The sequence below is a fragment of the Cucurbita pepo genome, chromosome 4, assembly GCF_057944985.1.
Source record: "Cucurbita pepo subsp. pepo isolate OVF chromosome 4, ASM5794498v1, whole genome shotgun sequence".
NCBI classification, from domain to species: Eukaryota; Viridiplantae; Streptophyta; class Magnoliopsida; order Cucurbitales; family Cucurbitaceae; genus Cucurbita; species Cucurbita pepo.
The window spans coordinates 2915985-2934201 of record NC_141801.1 but is presented as its reverse complement, the minus strand read 5'-3'; the positions used below and the strand labels follow the sequence as shown (position 1 = coordinate 2934201).

The following is an 18217-nucleotide window of genomic DNA, read 5'->3' as shown; positions in this document are numbered from 1 at the left end:
TATTCGTGTAATCCTCCTTTACTCTGACATCACAATATCGTATTTTTTTTCTTTAATCTTTAATTGTCGTCGTCTATCTTTAACGACTACATTCATATCTTGAATCACTTTAGGAACAAATTGACAAACAAAGCATGACAAGTATTTTTTTGAGAGCGGAGAGGAAAAAGGCACACAAAAACAATCAAGTACGAAATAACGTAAAGTTTATAACAAAATAAGAAAAATAGAACAATGGCGTAATCTAGCCTGTAGATACCCTAAGACAGGTTCTATGGCCATTGTCATGATGTTGTCATCATCTGTATAGGGGTACCTTACGTTTACGTGGAAGGTAAGAGTAGCACATGACTTGAGTATTTTAGAAAATAATCTAAGTATCTCCACTATTGGAGTAACAAAAAAGCAAACATATGCAACATGGTGGGACCTATCCTTTTAACATATCATAGCACGGAGTTAGGTAGCTTTCTAGTCCGGGTAAAATTGGCTGTGTAGTACTTCTTTACATATGACCTACGCATGTGAGCATGGACCCAATAGATAGGCTTGCACACCTCCTGGACTTGACTCATCGGGCTAGCACTTGCTAACGGGCTTTATGCCGAACACCACGGAGGAAAAGGGCCCACATAATATCATGATGAACATGATATCATAAATCATAAGTCATAATGTACGCGTTGTTACTCATCATAATGGGGAAGTATCTTGATGCACGTGTCAACAATATACATGAGGTCCACAACTTATAATCATGACATAATATATGATATAAAACAAACATCTGTTAACGTAATAAGTCTATGAATTATGCTTACTTAATTTCTGTACATTCTATAATACATAACTTTCATGGCAAACATAACTTTCATACCATGTTATAAAAAGGTTTATGCATAATAAATTAACGATTTCATGACAACTTTATGATCACAAAATAACATAATTTTATTACATGACATACCTTGTCATAGCATAATGTGACATAACATAGCATAACATAACATGACATCACATAACATATCATAGCCTCACATGACATAACATAGCATAGGATAACATATCAATCATACATATAACACTTGCACGGGTCATGAGGCACGCATCATCATACATAATACAATTCATCCAACTAAGCCAATAGTGGAGCTACTTACTTAGGCAAAGACGAAACTACTACGATTCCTTGATTCTAGCTTAACGCCGTTCTCTAAATTATTTTAATTCTATCTAGTGAGTTCAATTATGAAAATTGGGCTCACCCAATTTTGCATAAAACAATTAGAACTTAGACTCCAAATAATTTAAACTAGCTAAAAGAGTTGTACTAAAACACTTACGAAGAATTGAAACTAGTAAGAAACAGTCCGAGTGTAGCAGATCTAAGCCAAATTAGCCAAAAAACCGACTTAGAGCGGTCAGAAAATGTATTCTCCAACTGGCTCTGAACTACCCAAATGGTATGAAAGGGAGCAATTGTTGTATGTATGACAACTTTCTTTCTGATCCATTTTACGTCACATTGATTTAGATTTTAAAAAAATCCCAACAACCCAAAATCAGACAATCACAAACTGATATGAAAGTAACAACAAAACCCTAAAGGAAGACAATTCTAACAAATTGAGTTGGGAAAAACATTAAAAAAAAAAAAAATATAGTTAAGTTCGAAGTTGACTCTTTCCTAAAGAAGTCCTTGTCTCTTCAATAGTTTGGTGACCCGAACCAATTCATTCTAAATCATTTGGATTAAACTATGTAGAACGATCGACTTTATCGTGAGTTTTAATGTTACGTGTTAAGGTCAAGGATATATTTTTCGCCAACTTTTCGTGTTCGGTGACAAGGTCTGGAAGAACATACTTTTCGCCAACTTTATGGGAATCTAGACCAAATAACTAAATGGGTACTCAAAAAATAAATGGTCTCATCTAACTGAAACTCGAGTACAGTATGAAATCGTTGATTCATTCCCGAGTAGAAGGTAAAACATCTTTGAGAATTGGTTTTCAAGCCAATAAAGAGTTTCAAAATTAGAGGGAGGGTCTCCTTAGTAAAGTGAGAGACATTTTAAATGAAACACAAGTGTATTATCTGATTCAAATCGTTTATGTGAAAACATGTGACTGTGAGTATCATACACAATAACGTTATTATTTTGGGAACGTGGCCAAGAATCTTGGAACCTAAATAACCGAACCGGACCAAAAATGATTTTAAAAAAGAGCCTAGCCCACAAATCCCATTCTACTTCATGAAAAGTTTAATTTAATTTCTTTATTCTAGTCATGTATTTTTTTGTTCCCTAAAGATGTTAAGTAGTGGGGAAAAGAGGTCAAATATCGCAATTGCATTCTTCGAGCATCATAAAGTGATTATTCGACACATGTTATCTCTCTTGACTAAGTCAGCCAACTAAAATTGAGTCTTCATGTGCACAGATGACGTATGCTTAAGTCGTTGACTCCGCTCTTGGAAAAACACAATTTTGAAAAATGGGGTCGGAGAAAGTTTCGTAAAAACGTTCGAAAAACATTTTGAAAAGGTAATGTTATAACCTAGCAAATAATAGGCAACACAAACAACATTGATTATATATAACTATAGTAGGAAGAATTGACAACTAGTATTCATCTCGTATAATACACTTTCAGCTCAATTGTAGACATGATTTTGATGAGAATTCATACGTTTCTTAATTGTAATAATAAAATAATAATTCAATCAAACCTAGCAACCGACCCGACTCAAGCAAAGTGGTAGGTCCCGCTCGTTGATTCAATTTGAACGTATTATAAAACACGATAAAAAACGTAAGTATTGTTTGATTCAATAACTAACACGTTCTTATAAAATTTTATGTTCTAGAAACAACTACGCGTGAAAAGGAATCAAATAATAATTTTTAAAAAACATTAGCACATGCGTAATGGATATTGATCATGTGAAGAAGCATTGAACATGTGAGGGTATCCATTGACCATGAGTAGTCTATGGCGGCCAAGCCATGACATTGACTGCGCCGCAGAAACAGAGAGAAAGAGTTACCCATATTTGACATTGCGTATCTAATTTGCTTAACTTAAATGCCACACAAAACTACAACATAAAGTTTGCTTCTTTTTAACCTAATTCTCAATGCCTTTCTACACCTTTCACTTATCAAATTATACCGATCGAAAAGACAATTTTTAGGGGTGTTCATATGTCTCGAGAACCCAACTAATTCGAACTATCCAACCTAAACCATATATATTAGGTTGGGTTGAATTTTTGAAAAATAAAAAAATTTGGGTCGGTTTACAGGTTGACATTTTTTTTTATTGGATCAACCCTACAAATCTGAATATAGGATTACAACTCAATCGAACCCTATCTTAATAATAAGATTATTAAGAATATTTGACGTTTGTAATTGATGTGAATGATGTGTCGTGAGTTGCAAATTTTCGATATTTGATTTTTATGAGATTTTAGTTATTAATATGTATCCTAGATGAGTAGAATTTTTAAAAATAATTTTAAAAAAAACATGACAACCAAACCTAACCACAAAACAGAGGGTTGTATTGGATTGGGTTGTGAACTCTATTTAGAGAGTGTTCGGGTCACTAACCCAACTGGGGTTGGTCCAAAAAATTTTTCTAACCTAACCCAATCCAACCCAACCCAACCCAACTTGTGTACACGTGTAATGGTTAACTTAGAAAAGTTCATTTAGTTCGTGATACCTAGAGCCAATGACAAGGACATTGAGGTTGAATTTTTGTTCGTTTGGACCTGAGATCTAATCAAGGTCACACAAATCCCACTTGCTTAACCCATTGAATATTGCGTAGTTTCAGTGCATTTAAAACTGTAAACGTATTGTGTCAAATTCTAGTACAGTGAATTGAGTGTCGAGTGTCGTCCTGAAAATTGGTTTTCGAGTTCAACTACATATCGCTTGACCTACTAGAAAACTAACACGTTTATCTAGATCTTCAATATAAGACAACAAAGCATTCAAATCATAAAAAACTAATGTTGAGCCAAAGGAATAGAAAATTATGTACAAGAACACGTGAATAAATTGTTGTAATATAAAAATAAGTCGTTGAGTGAATCAAATATAAGAATTCAAATGAATATTAAAAAATGTAAGAATATAATTCAACCACTCCATATCAAAATAAAATTTCTTTGTTCGTTTTCTAAATATGATTTTTTTTTTTTTTTTCGTTTATCTCTTTTATAACTCTATTATCTTTTTTCAATTAAATGTATTTTATGTTAAAGTATAATTAATAAACATTAAGGAGATATTCTATGGTAATAATTATTCTATGTTAAAAGTAAGGTATGCTTTTTAGGTTTTTTTTAGTTATTTCTTCCCCCACACAAAATACTTCTAAAATATTTCATGGTGTTGAGTGATTTTGGTCTCAATCAAATCATCTTAACAATATGGTTCACGAGTATGTTTGAAAAGAAAAAAAGAGAGCACGCGGATGCTCGTCGGAGTGGAAAGACAAAACCAGATGGAAAGAAAAGAGAAACCTCAGGAGCGTATGTAACAGCCCAAAAATAAATAAATAAATAAATATTATTATAAACAAAAAAAAATTATTATTATGTAAAAAATAAATAAATAAATAAATAAATGAGTAAATAAAAATAATTATTCCCTCGTCTCCCCACTGATTGTAGTCACCTTCCCCACTAATCTCTAATCTCTGTTGAACGCACGTGACAGTTCCTGCAAAAATGAAACATAAATGAAAAATCTCAAATTTGAGAAAAGAGAAATGCCTGCATCAAATGCATCAAATTTATAGGAGATGGGTTTGCGATGATCAAGATTTACATGAGAGAGAGATTTGAGATTTGAAAAATTCAAATTTGAGAAAACAGAAATGCCTGCATCAAATGCATCAAATTTATAGGAGATGGGTTGATGATCAAGATTTATATGGGAGAGAGATTTGAGATTTGTCTGTAACTTATATCTCAGATAGCCTTTTCTTTATCTAATTATTTAGTTTTATTTGGTAACAAACAGAAATAAAAAGGAAGGGTTAAACAGATTTAACATATCAGAATTTCTTCTCCCCTGCACAAACAAACAAAAAAAAAGTTCAGATTTAGTTTTACTAGTAAGAGATATTTTGCTAGAAAGAGATTTTGCATTTGAAAAGGTGAGTAGTTTTCCTTTTATTTTATTTAATGATATTAAAAGGCATCCTCAAACACCAGATAATTAAAAGAAGGGAAATACAATAAGAGACAGGGAGGGAAGATTGTGAATATAATTGAAGAAGATTGTGAATATAATTGAAATTATTGGAAAATGTTAAAAGAGTATTGAAAGAAAACATAAATATTTCAAGACCTAACTCAGGCAAAGACTCTAACGTTAGCATGAAGTATAACACATGGATCAATATAAATTAGAGAAACAATTTTGTAGAAATTCAAACTCCAAACTGATGTCATGGGCTCACATAGGTTGACTTGGAGTTCAATGGACTTTCATTAAGGATAACGACGGAATCGAACATTCATTAAGAATATATTCGTGACAACGACTTAAGCTAACCATGTAAGTGACCTTACTATCGGCATGGTTATATTTGATGTTGACACGTGCCCTGTGGTTCTGCACGTGTCATATATATTGATATGTGTGAATTGTTTGTGCATCGATATGCTTCCTATATGTTATGTTATGTTATAATATGTTGCTTGTATGATAATAATTATGGTACGATGTGCTCAAGGATATGTTTGAGATAGGATACGAGAAGAATGCACGAAACGAAATGTAACGATAGGAGTAAGATACGTTCATGAAACGTTAATGTTAGGTTACATACCGGAGTGCTATGGATAGGAGAGATTGATGAAATAATACGGTTAGGTTATGGGTAGAAAGGGATAGGTTTGTGATAGATTGATAGAACGATAGCGTTAAGGTACGTTCTTGTGATGATATGACTAAGGTACGTTACGTAATGATATATCTGTGATAGGTATAAGAACGTTAAGGCTATGGTAAGTTGGAGAAAGATATGACTATGAAGTGTTTACGTTATGACTTGTTTATGATATGATACATTGTATGCTAGATTATTGTGCTTAAGTACGTAGTTATGTGAACGTGAATGTATGCTATGTATGCTTTTAGTCTAATGCGATGTGTAATGCATGTAACGATATGAGGTTCTTGAATGATTATGACATGTTTGTATGGAATATGTGAATGTGAACAGCATGAATTGTATGACATGAAATACGGTAAACTGTCTGGAACCATAACCCCGATAGAAATGTGTATGAAATGTGAAATGAAAATGAGAATGACATGAAGCCTGGAACGTGACAGGGGGTTATGGTCATTAAAGATAAATATAGAAATAGGGAGACCTCATGCATTATGTGTGTTCATGCATCTGGGGGATACCCCATCGCATCACGAGGGTACGGACGCGTACATCCAATGGCAAGACAACGATCGTTATGCATTACATAGCGCTGCCGTGACGGTTTTAGTTTTAACGGGTCCCGGCATAAGGAGCTCCCAGAGTATGCCCACCGGATAAGGACAGTGGCCCAGTGGTGTGCGAACTAACTGGTGAGCCCATACTCGCACATATGGGCTGTGTGTAGAGTATATGGTACACGTCCACGATTACCCGTTAGGACAACATCGTAGGAAAAACGAAACGAAGCGAAACGAAACGAAACGAAGCGAAATGAAATGAAACGAAACGAAAAAAACTCATGATCAAGTTTTAGATAAAAGAAGCAAACATCTTGATAGATATAAAAATAAACTAAATAAAGATAGGTCCCATCATTTGATTGCATGTGATTGTTGCATTTAACCCCAATAGTGGGTCACTTATATTTCTTTAAATACTCAAGCCATGTGCTACTACATTTTTCAGATTAAGGCAAGGCATTCCTGTACGGCTGAGGACGGCATCGCAACTCGAGATCATGGCACATGCATAGGATAGTTGTATTTATTTTCTTAGACTTAGGATAGAATAGGATGTTTTAAACTTAAATGCTTATTTATTTTATTTCGGGTCTTTTGTTGTGTCGTTTTAAAGATGTTTTCGAAACACGTAAATCCATGGCTGTGTTTTAAGTTAAATGTTATGTTTTATAGAATTTAAATGAAGTATTCCGCATTCAATGTTTATGGTACGTATACAGTAGCGACATTAAATTAAGTAGCAAGTTTTGGGTCGTAGGAGTCGACTTGGTCAACGCTCACTCACCAGTTTGATTGAGATGATTTAATATTTTTGGTTGGTTTGAGGTTGTTTTCATTTGGGTTTCGATTCGATTTTAGATGGTGCTAATAAGTAGACTACTTTTTGAATATTTTTCTCCAAAGAGCTAGAGAAATGATGAGTTCCGAAAAACTAGAGAAAACGATGAACCTCAGACATTTTTCTCTCTCTCAGCTATCCTATGACTTGTGTTATACTATGATATGTCGTACACACAATGCTAGCATGCTTGTTTTCAAGAATTTGAAACGTTGATATGCTAAGAATGTATTCATGAAAATGTTTATGAAAGAAAGTTGTATGATTTGCCTATTATATGATTTGTAGCTATGGGAACCTCATGCATTTTTGTGTCATTTGCATCATGATACTTTCCATTATGATTTGTACGGATGCGTACCTTACAACATTATATTCGTCATGATGTTATGATACAATATGGTACACAACACAATACTATATAGGCTCCGTCTTCTCCATGATTCCAGCAGCGTGAGTGTACGCTAGCTGAAGGGTAGACTCAGGGGTATGTATATGCTCGCCTAATGGGTCCACATGAGTGTACCTCTGCCATGTATAGAGAAGTACTACACATCCAACTTTAGCTCGAACTGGAAACAGAGTTCAAAGCTAAGAAAGGAAAGGATCTTTATGAAAGGATAGGTCCCTCTATAATTGATTGTGTATGCATTTCCTTACCCTTGAGTACTCCTTGAAATACTTAAGCCATGTATTTCTCTTAGATACTTTTGCACCAATGATAACATCGCAGTGACGATCATGAGAATGAAGTTAGGATAGATGCATTTCATGTTATTTGTAGCCTTTATGTTATAGTAGGGTTTAGGGTTTAGAGTGGAGGGGTACTTATAGTAGAGGCTAAACAATTTATTCATAAAATTTCTCAAGTTTCACCTAAAATATCTAAATCTTTTTCCTGGATATAATATTTAGGTATCTTCATTCTTCACATTCCTCAATCATTTTTGTAAAATAAATATAAAATGGGCTCATACAGTTATTCGACTTGACACTGTTGGACTAGTGATGATATTTTAACACTCCCCTCATCATTGGTCCTCATTCGCTGCACCATGTTGAGTTGACAGCGAAAGCTCTCATGTTAGCCCTTTTGTAAACAAGTTTGCCGCTTGGTCTTCTGTCTTGATCTGGTGCATCTCGAATTCTTCCTTCAAGACTTTCTCTCTAATAAAATGGTAATGCATTTCCACATGATTTGTTCTAGCATAAAATCTCAAATTTCTGCTGGGCGAATCGCGTTGTCACAATGAAGTGGTATTGGATAGTCAATTTTCTGATGTTAATCTTCTATCAAGAGTTTCAGCCATGTACTTTCCTGAGCTGCTTTGTACTTTGCTTCTCTAGTTGACAATGATACTGATGGTTGTCTTTTGCTACACCAAAAAATTATTCTCGAACCGAGCTTGAACACATACCCGGTACTTGACCTTCTGTTATTGTGATATCCTGCATAGTCAGCATCACGGTATCCAACTAGCTTGCAGTCTTCACTTATTTTGTACAAAAAATCATAATTGATTGCACCTTTGTCATATCTCAATATCCGTCGAGCCATTCAAATGAACCTTCTTTAGACTATGCTTGTATTGACTAATGACTCAAACTTCATCTTCAAATCCATAGTTGGTTCATGTGGATCTCCCGGTCCAAATCTTCATGCAAGAAAGCATTCTTCATATCCATCTGCCATAATTTCCAATCTTTATTTACCGAAAGTGTTGAAGGAACTTGTACGATAGTGATCTTTGCCACTGGACTAAATGTTTCATCATAGTCTAGTCCATATTCTTGAGAGAACCCTCGAACTACAAGTTGAGTCCTGTATCTTTTGATTGACCCATCGAGGTACACTTTATTTTGATAATCCACTTGCAAAATATGAATTTGACATCTCCTAGTTTGTGTACTAATTTCTAGGTTTGATTCTGCTCCAAGGGTATAATTTCTTCCTCCATTATCTGTTGCCAAGCCATATTTCGTGATGCTTCTTCATACGTCTGTAGCTCTTTAACTTCATCTTCTATAATAGTTGCGTTGGAACACTTTGGATTTGACTTTTGGATTCTTTCTGATCATCTGAGTTGTTGAGGTGTCCTTTGTTTTTCAGTAGGTTCGCTTGGTTGACTCACTTCTTGCTCACCAACACCAGTGTCATTTGGAACTTCAGGCACATCAGCACTTAATCAAATGAGTACAGTTTGCTCCCCTGTTTTCTATGGTAGAATTTCTTCAATGTTGTCCAGGTCTGATAATACTTCCTTCTTCGAGGACCACCCTTCTTCCACTGCGTCACTCTGATCGCCAACCATATAGTTTGAGCATCTTGAATCAATGATCCAGTAATCCACGTAATCGATATGTTCTTCCATTATTGTCATGAGCGTTAGTTCGTCTTTTTCTATGACACATATTGCCTCTACATCTCTAAATGATTCACTACCCAAGTTTAAACTTAATCATTTATGGGGAGAGATCATGAATAGAAGAACCTTAATCATTTATGCATTTCTATTCTCCATGTTGTGAAAAGAACCTAGAGTATTTATAGTGGAGAAGACACTAACAAATTTTCTAAACTTTCTCCACAAGTTAGCACTACTAACCATTCTCTAACATTCTTCACCTATTTTTGTTACTTGTTTAGGAAGAACTATCTTACCGTTCATCTCATTATGAGTTGATTTTAATGGAATCAACTAAAAATAATTACGAATCGATTCACTAACCAAGTTTAAACTTGTCATCCATTCAATAAACATGAATGAAGATTTTGGAGTAAAAATCTCTTACACCGACTAGAAATTTATATTTAACTAAGAGCGATACAATATTACAAGCTTAATTACTACTGTGAATGTTTGATTAATCCACCACACCTAAATAGTGTGAAAGTTATCTTATTTATAATAAAATAAATTACAAAGATATAGAAATAGTAATAAATGGAAGGATCCCTGTAGTAATAAGATAAATATCTAATATTTGACTTATAATAAAATATCAAATATAATATATATGGTAAACTATAATTTATTACTAAATATCCTTAACAACTACTGATTTCAACTTAATCAAGCTTTCCCAACTGTACAATCTCTTCTAGGGACTGTCTCAATGATTGCACCAGACAAGACAACAAACACAAACCAATATTTCTAACTATAAACTGTCACCATACGTCATGAATACTTAATCTTCTACTCTAATCAAATAACAATCAAATCTTAAACCATTTAAGACTTAATATTTTCTTAATCATGGCAAGACGATCCAAATTCCTTTGCTATAAGCAGCTCCGAGGCATCAATTTTGCATTAGCGGATCCACGAACGTTCTTGCATGACGACATGGCTGCTTTGTTCTTATAAAGAAGCTTTATGTTTTGTAGCTTTATCTCTTTGCATGGATTGGTAACGCTGCATTCGAAATTCACAGCTTTTTGTGTTGTTGATGTTCCTCGTATATTTTTGTACGTAACTTTGCTGATTTGTATGCCCGAATTCTTTCTAGGACAACCTTTGTTGTCGGGGCAATAATTTTGGTCGATTACGATTGGATTTTTGACATTGTTCATGATAATGTTGTCGAAGAGGATGTTCCGGACAAAGCCTTTGCTTGGTCTAGCCCATGTTTTTATCCTTATGCCATTGTCCGACCGTGTGAATATTGAGTTTTTTAAGGTTATGTTTTGAACTCCATCTTCGTTGAAGTCCTTGCCCAAACTTCCAATGCTGTTCCAAAGAAATGTTTGGTTCTTTTTACGGTTAGAATTCAAAATAGAAGCCTCCAAAAGAAGGAACTTCAAATCAAAATTGAGCAAAGTTTATTTACCTTATGCCATGGCCTGGTCCACATTTGAGATTAGTCATGAACAAATTATAAGTTCCTGGACCAATCGATACACAATCGTCTCCTGTTTGTAGTGTACTATCCGTGATTGTAACATCACTAGAAATTTGAACGTGAATTCCATCTGTGTGGGGGCTTTGATCGGGCGCTATTGCCTTCACGTTTTGAATAAGCACCTTCTTGCAGCCATTGATTACGAGATGAGTTTGTTGGCTATTGATCGACGTTAATCTACTGATCACGATGTTGTTGGCCCAATTGAATGTCATTGACTGCATTACATACAATATTTTAGTAACCCGCTTACTTTTGGCTAAATTAATAAAAATATCTTTGACTATGGTATAGTTTCCTTTCAAAATGAAAAGTAAGGCTATTTTAAATTTTTCTACGACAAACTGCATGTATATAGATTACAATGTCATAAACTCATCGTAATCCATGTTAGGGTAACGACTCTCCACAATAGTATGATAATTATTGTCTACTTTGAGTATAACCTCTCATGGCTTGCTTTTGGTTTCTCTAAAAGGTCTCATACCAATGGAGAAGTATTCGTTACTTATAAACCCATGACCATTTCTTAAATTAGCCAAGGTGGGACTCCGTCCCAAAAATCCTCCCCTCAAATAAAGTGCACTATAGAGTTTTCCCTGGCTTATGGAGCCCTCGAACAGCCTCCCCTTAATCGAGGCTCGACTCCTTATCTAGAGTCCTCGAACAAAGTACACCCGTCATTCGACACTCGAGTCACTTTCGACTACACTTTCGAGGCTCACAACTTCTTTGTTCAACATTTGAGAATTTTATTGACATGGCTAAGTTAAGGGCATGACTCTGATACCATGTTAGAAATAACGACTTTCCACAGTGGTATGATATGGTCCACTTTGAGCATAACCTCTCATAAATTTGCTTTTAGCTTCTTTAAAAGACCTCATACCAATGAAGATGTATTCGTTGCTTATAAACTCAGGATCATTCCCTAAATTAGCAAAGGTAGAACTCCTCCCAACAATCCTCAACAACCCATAAGAAAAAAAAAACATCAAAGCTTAAGATTTGAAAATTCTTGTTTTCGAATTCAATAGTGTAACATACCGGAGCTCCAACAGGGCAACTCTTCCCAGATCTCTTGCACGCCCAATAACTCGCACCCCGTGCATCAAGAGTACCGCCGACGACAGAAACTTTGTTAACTTTAGAGAACAAAATCCAAGAATTCGAATTTCCAAGGCCACGATAATCCGAGGGAGCCACAAGCGTGCCATCTATTCGGAATGTGATTTGGTTCTTACAAGGGCCTTTGAAGACAATGCCTTTAAGTAAGAACCTTCCCTTAGGAACATATATGGAAGAAGGTGCAGCCGAGTTACAAGCAGACGCCCAAGCCTTGAGAAAAGGGGCAGTGGACACCGTTCGGCCATCAGGCTTAGCTCCAAAACTGACAACATTATAGGTACGAGCACCCAATGATGGTGGGAAGAAGATGATGATTATAAAGAGAAGAGAGAAGGGAAAGTTGGTCATTTTGTTTATGATATGTTTGTGTAAGGAAATGGGGTTTATATAATGTATGAGATTTGATGAACAAAAGAAGCAAAATTGAAAAGTCAAAAGAGATGCATGTGGCGTACATGTTAGAAGCACAAGGGTTTAGGGTCAAAATGGATGCATGAACGTAACATGGCGTACATTATGAACATGTCTTTATTGTATGGTATGTACGTTTTGTTTCAAATCATTACTCTAAGCTTTCATGGGATTCCTTGGAAAACACTTCAATAACCGAAATCTTGATGGGTTTTCAAGAAACATTTTCTTAATTTTCTTCTTTCTCCTCGTTGAAAGTTAACTCTTATTAACATTTTTTTTAATCTTTTGACGGCATAGGAGGTTGTAACGACCTACTATTTGAAGATCTTGAGTCATAAATTAATACTAACTAACTCAAAAGTTAAAACAATTTAATGATATAGATCTTTATGTGCATTGTCGTACAATCCATTAGTTGCATGGGAACGGGTTGGGTCGCGTCCCCTAGGGGACTATATGAACTTAGGAGATACTCAGCACACCCCTAGGCTAGCTACCATGTAGTCTCAGATAGCCATGCAGAGGTAGCGCATCATAGAGAGATATGGGTCATTACAGCCCGCCATAAGGAACCCTAGGTATCAAATGAAAGGAGAGAATCAGTGAAGCGCCAAGGAGCAAGCTCCAAAGAGCACGTCCCAAGGGGCAAGTCCAAGGGACTAAGACCAGAACTAGACGTCCTAGAGCCAATTAGAAGACCGTGGGAATTTTGTTAAGTTTGATGCGATGAGAGTGTACAAGTAGGTGGCTTACTGAGTATAATTTTTATACTCATCCCAGTTTTCCTATTTTTTTCAGGTGTTCGCAGACTGCCGGTCGAGGTAGAGGAGCGTTCGAGAGCTATGCGGTCACAAAGGGGGTCGTTCCGGAGCGTCAGTCCCTTTGGAGTCTTTTGTAAATTCCCTTTATATTTTTATTATTATTATTATTATTATTATTATTATTATTATTATTGTTATTATTTTGTAAATTTGAATCCTATTTGAAAATTACACTTCCCTTTATTTGGATTTCCATCTTTCATTTTACTTTTCTTTTAGCTTCTTTCTTGTTATTTGTTTTCACTTTAGTCCTTTTGGTTACGGGCTGATTTTGGAAGCCTTGAAAATTAGGTCGTGACAAATTTTTACTACAAAAATGAGTTAAAAAAGTGGTAGAGGGTTAAAAAGGTCCATGAGAGAAAAATTTATTGGAATAAACTAATTTAGAGAATAATTTTAGAAAAAATATATAGAGAGAAAAAGAGATATACCAAAATTTAAAGAGAGGAAAATAGTTGAAAAGACCGAAAAAAAGCCGACAAAAATCTTAGAGTGACGAAAATGTTCGAAAATAACACAAAATTTAAAGAGAAAGAGAAAGAGATTAAGACAAAATGTATATTTGTCATCTTGCCACGCTAGCTCATATCTGGATGAGGCTTAAAGATATTAGAGAGTCAACATCATATCTCCCCTATAGTACATTTTAAGATATTTTTTGTTGGACACTCATGCCCATCAAATGATGAGGAGTTATAAATTGATATCGAGCATCTGTGTGGTGTTATATTGACACTAGTTATGGCAAGCTTGTGTCGTACAATTATAAGCAGCTAACTCTAGACCTGCTCATTCAAAACAGCGTTGAAACTATAATTTTTAAGGTAATTGCTCGGAGTCTATTTGAACCCACTAAACTTGTCTATCACAATATAGTAACCACACTATAAATTTTCGTCTTGATCGAGTCTTAGCCCGTCATTTTAATAAATGGTAAAGAATAATATTTTTAAAAACTTTTGTCATAGATAAGATACATAAGGAATAAAGAACAATTTTAAAAATTGGATGAAGCAAAATCTAAAAGCTAAGTGAAATCACTTCTAAATCTTATTCCAAAAGTGATTTGTTCTAAATTCTTATTATTTTTTTAATTATTTTATATAATTAGCTTATGAGGTTGGTTGAATAACTAAAATCGCATCAATAATATTGATGGCAAACGTCAAATATTATGAATATTTGTAATAATCTTAGAGTTAGATAAGATTGGGTTGTAACCCTATTTTTCGATTACTTTGGTTGACCTGACAAAAAGACGTTAACCACGAACCAACTCAAAATTTTAGTTTTATAGGCTATTATGCTCGAGCCTTAATTTTTGTGGCTTCAATTATTAAGGAATAATAGGAGTCACGAGTTGGATTGGAGAAATCTTTTGAACCAAGTAGAAATTAGGTTGATGATCCCAGCAACTCAAATAAACTTCTCAAACCAACCCTCTATATTCAGATTGGGTTGAATTGAATGGTCAAAGTTGTTCTTTTTTTAGAAAATTCTTCTATTAATAACTAAAATCTCATAAAATTAAAATATAAGTCAAAATGCATCAATAACTAAAGTCAAATATTCTTAATTTTTATAATAAGTTTAAAAGTAATTAAGACTCAAGTGTTGGGGGCATTTGTTAAGAGAAAAACCATATGATGATGAGTGATAAGCCTCATGCTGTGTGCATCCCAGTTCCAGTTCTAAGTCATGTTAAGGCAATGCTAAGTGTTGCAAAACTTCTCCACCAAAGAGGCTTTTTCATAACATTTGTCATCACAGACTATGTTCATAAGCGCATAATCAAGTCTAGAGGCCCCAATTCTCTTGATGCCATTCTTAACTTTCAGTTCAAAACCATTGCCGATGGTATTATGCCGGAGGATGCTGATATTGAGGCACCACAGGACTTGGCCTCTATTTGTATAGCCATTTCTAACCATTTCTTAGCTCCATTTAGTTGCCTACTTTCTCAACTCAATCATGAGCCTACACCGCCAGTTAGTTGCATTGTTAGTGATGGTTGTATGTCGTCGTTCACTATTAAAGCTGCCATGGAATTTAACGTTCCTATTGCACACTTGTGGCCTATTAGTCCTTGCAGCTTGCTTGGTTGTATGCACTTTGATGAACTTGTCAAACGAGGGGTAACTCCATTTAAAGGTATAAGTTACAATTTAGCTAGTGGTATAACGCTTTATGCTCTTGATCAGGATTTGGAATCCGCATACCTTATGACCTCGATAATCCCAGTGACATGGTCACGTTACTTACTTCTTGCTTCTAATAGTGAATATTGTCCCCATAGACAAGTATGAATTATTTCAACATGTTTTGTTCTCACTTATTTTCTAAGAAAATTCTTAAAAGGTCACCTAACGTAGAATTACTCTAAACAAAGCACACTTAATTGTGGGGTTCTTACGATTGAGTGTTCGAAAATGAAAGTGTATTTTGTTGGTATAGGTAGTAACATTAAGTTCTTTTAAGCTTTTCTTAACTACATTTGAATGTGGGCACAGTTCGTGCATGTACCACTCTTTTACTTAAGTGGTTTTATTGTATTGAAGTCATGAGTTTGTTTCTTTGCATTTTTTGTGTTTAGAATTACATACTAGAGTCGTTTAGGTAGTCTTACTCAAACTGTCTTGTGGAATGATTCAATTCAGGAATTTGAAAATGAGTTTTTTTTTTCTTTTTCATTTTGATCTTGATCATCAACGTAATTCATTTCAAAACTTTCAATTGAATTAATTCCTTATCGTTTTTGGATTGATTCATGTAGATGAGAGCTATTTAACCAATGACTATCTCAAAACTACTATAGATTGGATTCCAGGGATGAAGAATATAAGACTTAAGGATCTACCAAGTTTCATAAGAACAACGGATCCAAATGATATCTTTTTGAATTTTAAGGTCGAGCAAACAAAGTGGACTCGAAAAGCATGTGCTATTATATTGAACACTTTTGATGCACTAGCTCATGAAGTTTTGGATGCTCTTTCTTCAATGCTTCCTCCAATTTATACTATTGGTCCACATCACTTACTTTCAAGGCAAATCAAGGACCAAAGTGAAGAAGCAATAGCTACAAATTATTGGGAAGATGATCATGAGTGCATCACATGGCTTGATTCCAAGGAACCCAACTCAGTGATTTACGTAAATTTTGGAAGCATAACTATAATGACATTTAACCAAATCACTGAATTTGCATGGGGCCTTGCAAATAGCAAACAACCTTTTTTATGGATCATAAGACCTGATCTTGTCAACACAGATTCACTCATTTTATCCCATGATTTTCTGGAAGAAACAAAGGGAATTGGGATGATAGCTAGCTGGTGTGCTCAAGAGGAGGTTCTAAATCACCCATCAATAAAAGGGTTTTTAACTCATAATGGATGGAATTCAACCCTTGAAAGCATATGTGTTGGAGTGCCAATGATATCATGGCCATACTTTAGCGATCAACTAACAACTTGTCGATATTGTTGTGAAAAATGGGGCATTGCATTGGAAATAGATAATGATGTGAAGAGAGATGGAGTTGAGAGTTGTATCAAAGAGCTAATGGAAGGAAAGAAAGGCGAAGACATGAAAGCCAAAGTCATGGAGTTGAAAAGCAAAGCTGAGGAATCATATAGACTTGGAGGCTCTTCTTACCTTAACTTTGACAAGCTTATAACCGAAGTTCTATTATCGCAATGTTATCTTGGAGTGAAGAAGTCGTAGGCTTTGTAATTTATAAACATCTCGAGTTTCTACTTAGTTTACTATCCATGTAAAAAATACCAGTAAATCTTAATAATATCGTATTATTACGTAGATAGATGAGCCTACAAACCAAGTTGGTAAAATACATCATATTGCGAAAGATTAAGGTGAGAAGTATTTCTCAAGGTAACAACTATAGCATCTCCAACTAGAGAAATCCTTCATTTATTTCTACAGTTTAAAAGTTTGAAAGTTTGATATGAACCACATTTCAGTTGTAAATTATCATAAAGGTGTATTGTCATAACTCTCATTTAGTTCATAATATTTGATGGTTCATATTCTCATTTATTTTAGTTATTAACTCTCATTTAGTTCATAACCATTTTGTTTCACATTTCCATTTATTTGGTTCATATATGAGAATTAGTATTGTTAAGCCATATAAAGGCTTGTCTCGCCTTATTTTGAGATGTGAGTTATGTGGGTTAGGAATGGAGTCATTGCCATATTGTATTTGCCTAGAGACAATTAGGAGGAACTTTGTTGAGAGACTTTATAATGTGAAAGTGTACGAGAAATACACTTGTAAAAATTTTGGTTATAGTGATTGGCTACCACCCGTGGGTGTAGGAGAATTTATTCTTTCCGAACCACGTAAACATTTGTGTCTCTTTGTTTAATTTCTGTTTGTGGGTGTGTGAGTGTGATCGATCTTGCTTCCGCTTCCGCTACAACAATTGAGTATCAAAACATTTTGGTTGTGGCATTGCAGCATAACAAGTAGTATCAGAGCGCGAAGTTGTGATATTTAGTGTAGTCTGAAATACTTAACATCATCGACCACTAGATGTGCTCACACTCACCATCAATTATCGAAGATAAGTTTCTCATTGCAAGCTTGCTTTTTTTGTT

The 18217-nt window shown here is 34.8% G+C and overlaps 2 protein-coding genes across 2 annotated transcripts; one reads left to right on the top strand and one right to left on the bottom strand.

The window, feature by feature from the left end:
• Nucleotides 1–10389: 10389 nt before the first annotated feature.
• LOC111793504 (polygalacturonase-like) lies at nt 10390–12707 on the bottom strand. The gene is made up of 3 exons (XM_087123117.1): nt 12279–12707; nt 11160–11449; nt 10390–11059 (listed from the first exon to the last, which is right to left on the bottom strand). Exons 1-3 carry the CDS (start codon nt 12705–12707, stop codon nt 10612–10614), a joined length of 1167 nt encoding a protein of 388 aa, XP_086979243.1. The 3' UTR covers nt 10390–10611.
• Nucleotides 12708–15216: 2509 nt separating this feature from the next.
• On the top strand, nt 15217–17413 carry LOC111793499 (7-deoxyloganetin glucosyltransferase-like). Its single transcript, XM_023675407.2, has 2 exons — nt 15217–15745; nt 16368–17413. The coding sequence occupies exons 1-2, from the start codon at nt 15238–15240 to the stop codon at nt 17318–17320; spliced, it is 1461 nt and encodes a 486-aa protein (XP_023531175.2). The 5' UTR covers nt 15217–15237; the 3' UTR covers nt 17321–17413.
• Nucleotides 17414–18217: the final 804 nt, after the last annotated feature.

Bases quoted from the DNA above. Each gene is read 5' to 3' on its own strand.
- LOC111793499 (XM_023675407.2), top strand. From the start codon at position 15,238: ATGATGATGAGTGATAAGCCTCATGCTGTGTGCATCCCAGTTCCAGTT. The intron at 15,746-16,367 runs GTATAAGTTACA...TGATTCATGTAG, and splicing joins AGGGGTAACTCCATTTAAAG to ATGAGAGCTATTTAACCAAT.
- LOC111793504 (XM_087123117.1), bottom strand. From the start codon at position 12,707: ATGACCAACTTTCCCTTCTCTCTTCTCTTTATAATCATCATCTTCTTC. The intron at 11,450-12,278 runs GTATGTTACACT...TATGTAATGCAG, and splicing joins GTTGCCCTGTTGGAGCTCCG to TCAATGACATTCAATTGGGC. The intron at 11,060-11,159 runs GTAAATAAACTT...TCTTTGGAACAG, and splicing joins GGACCAGGCCATGGCATAAG to CATTGGAAGTTTGGGCAAGG.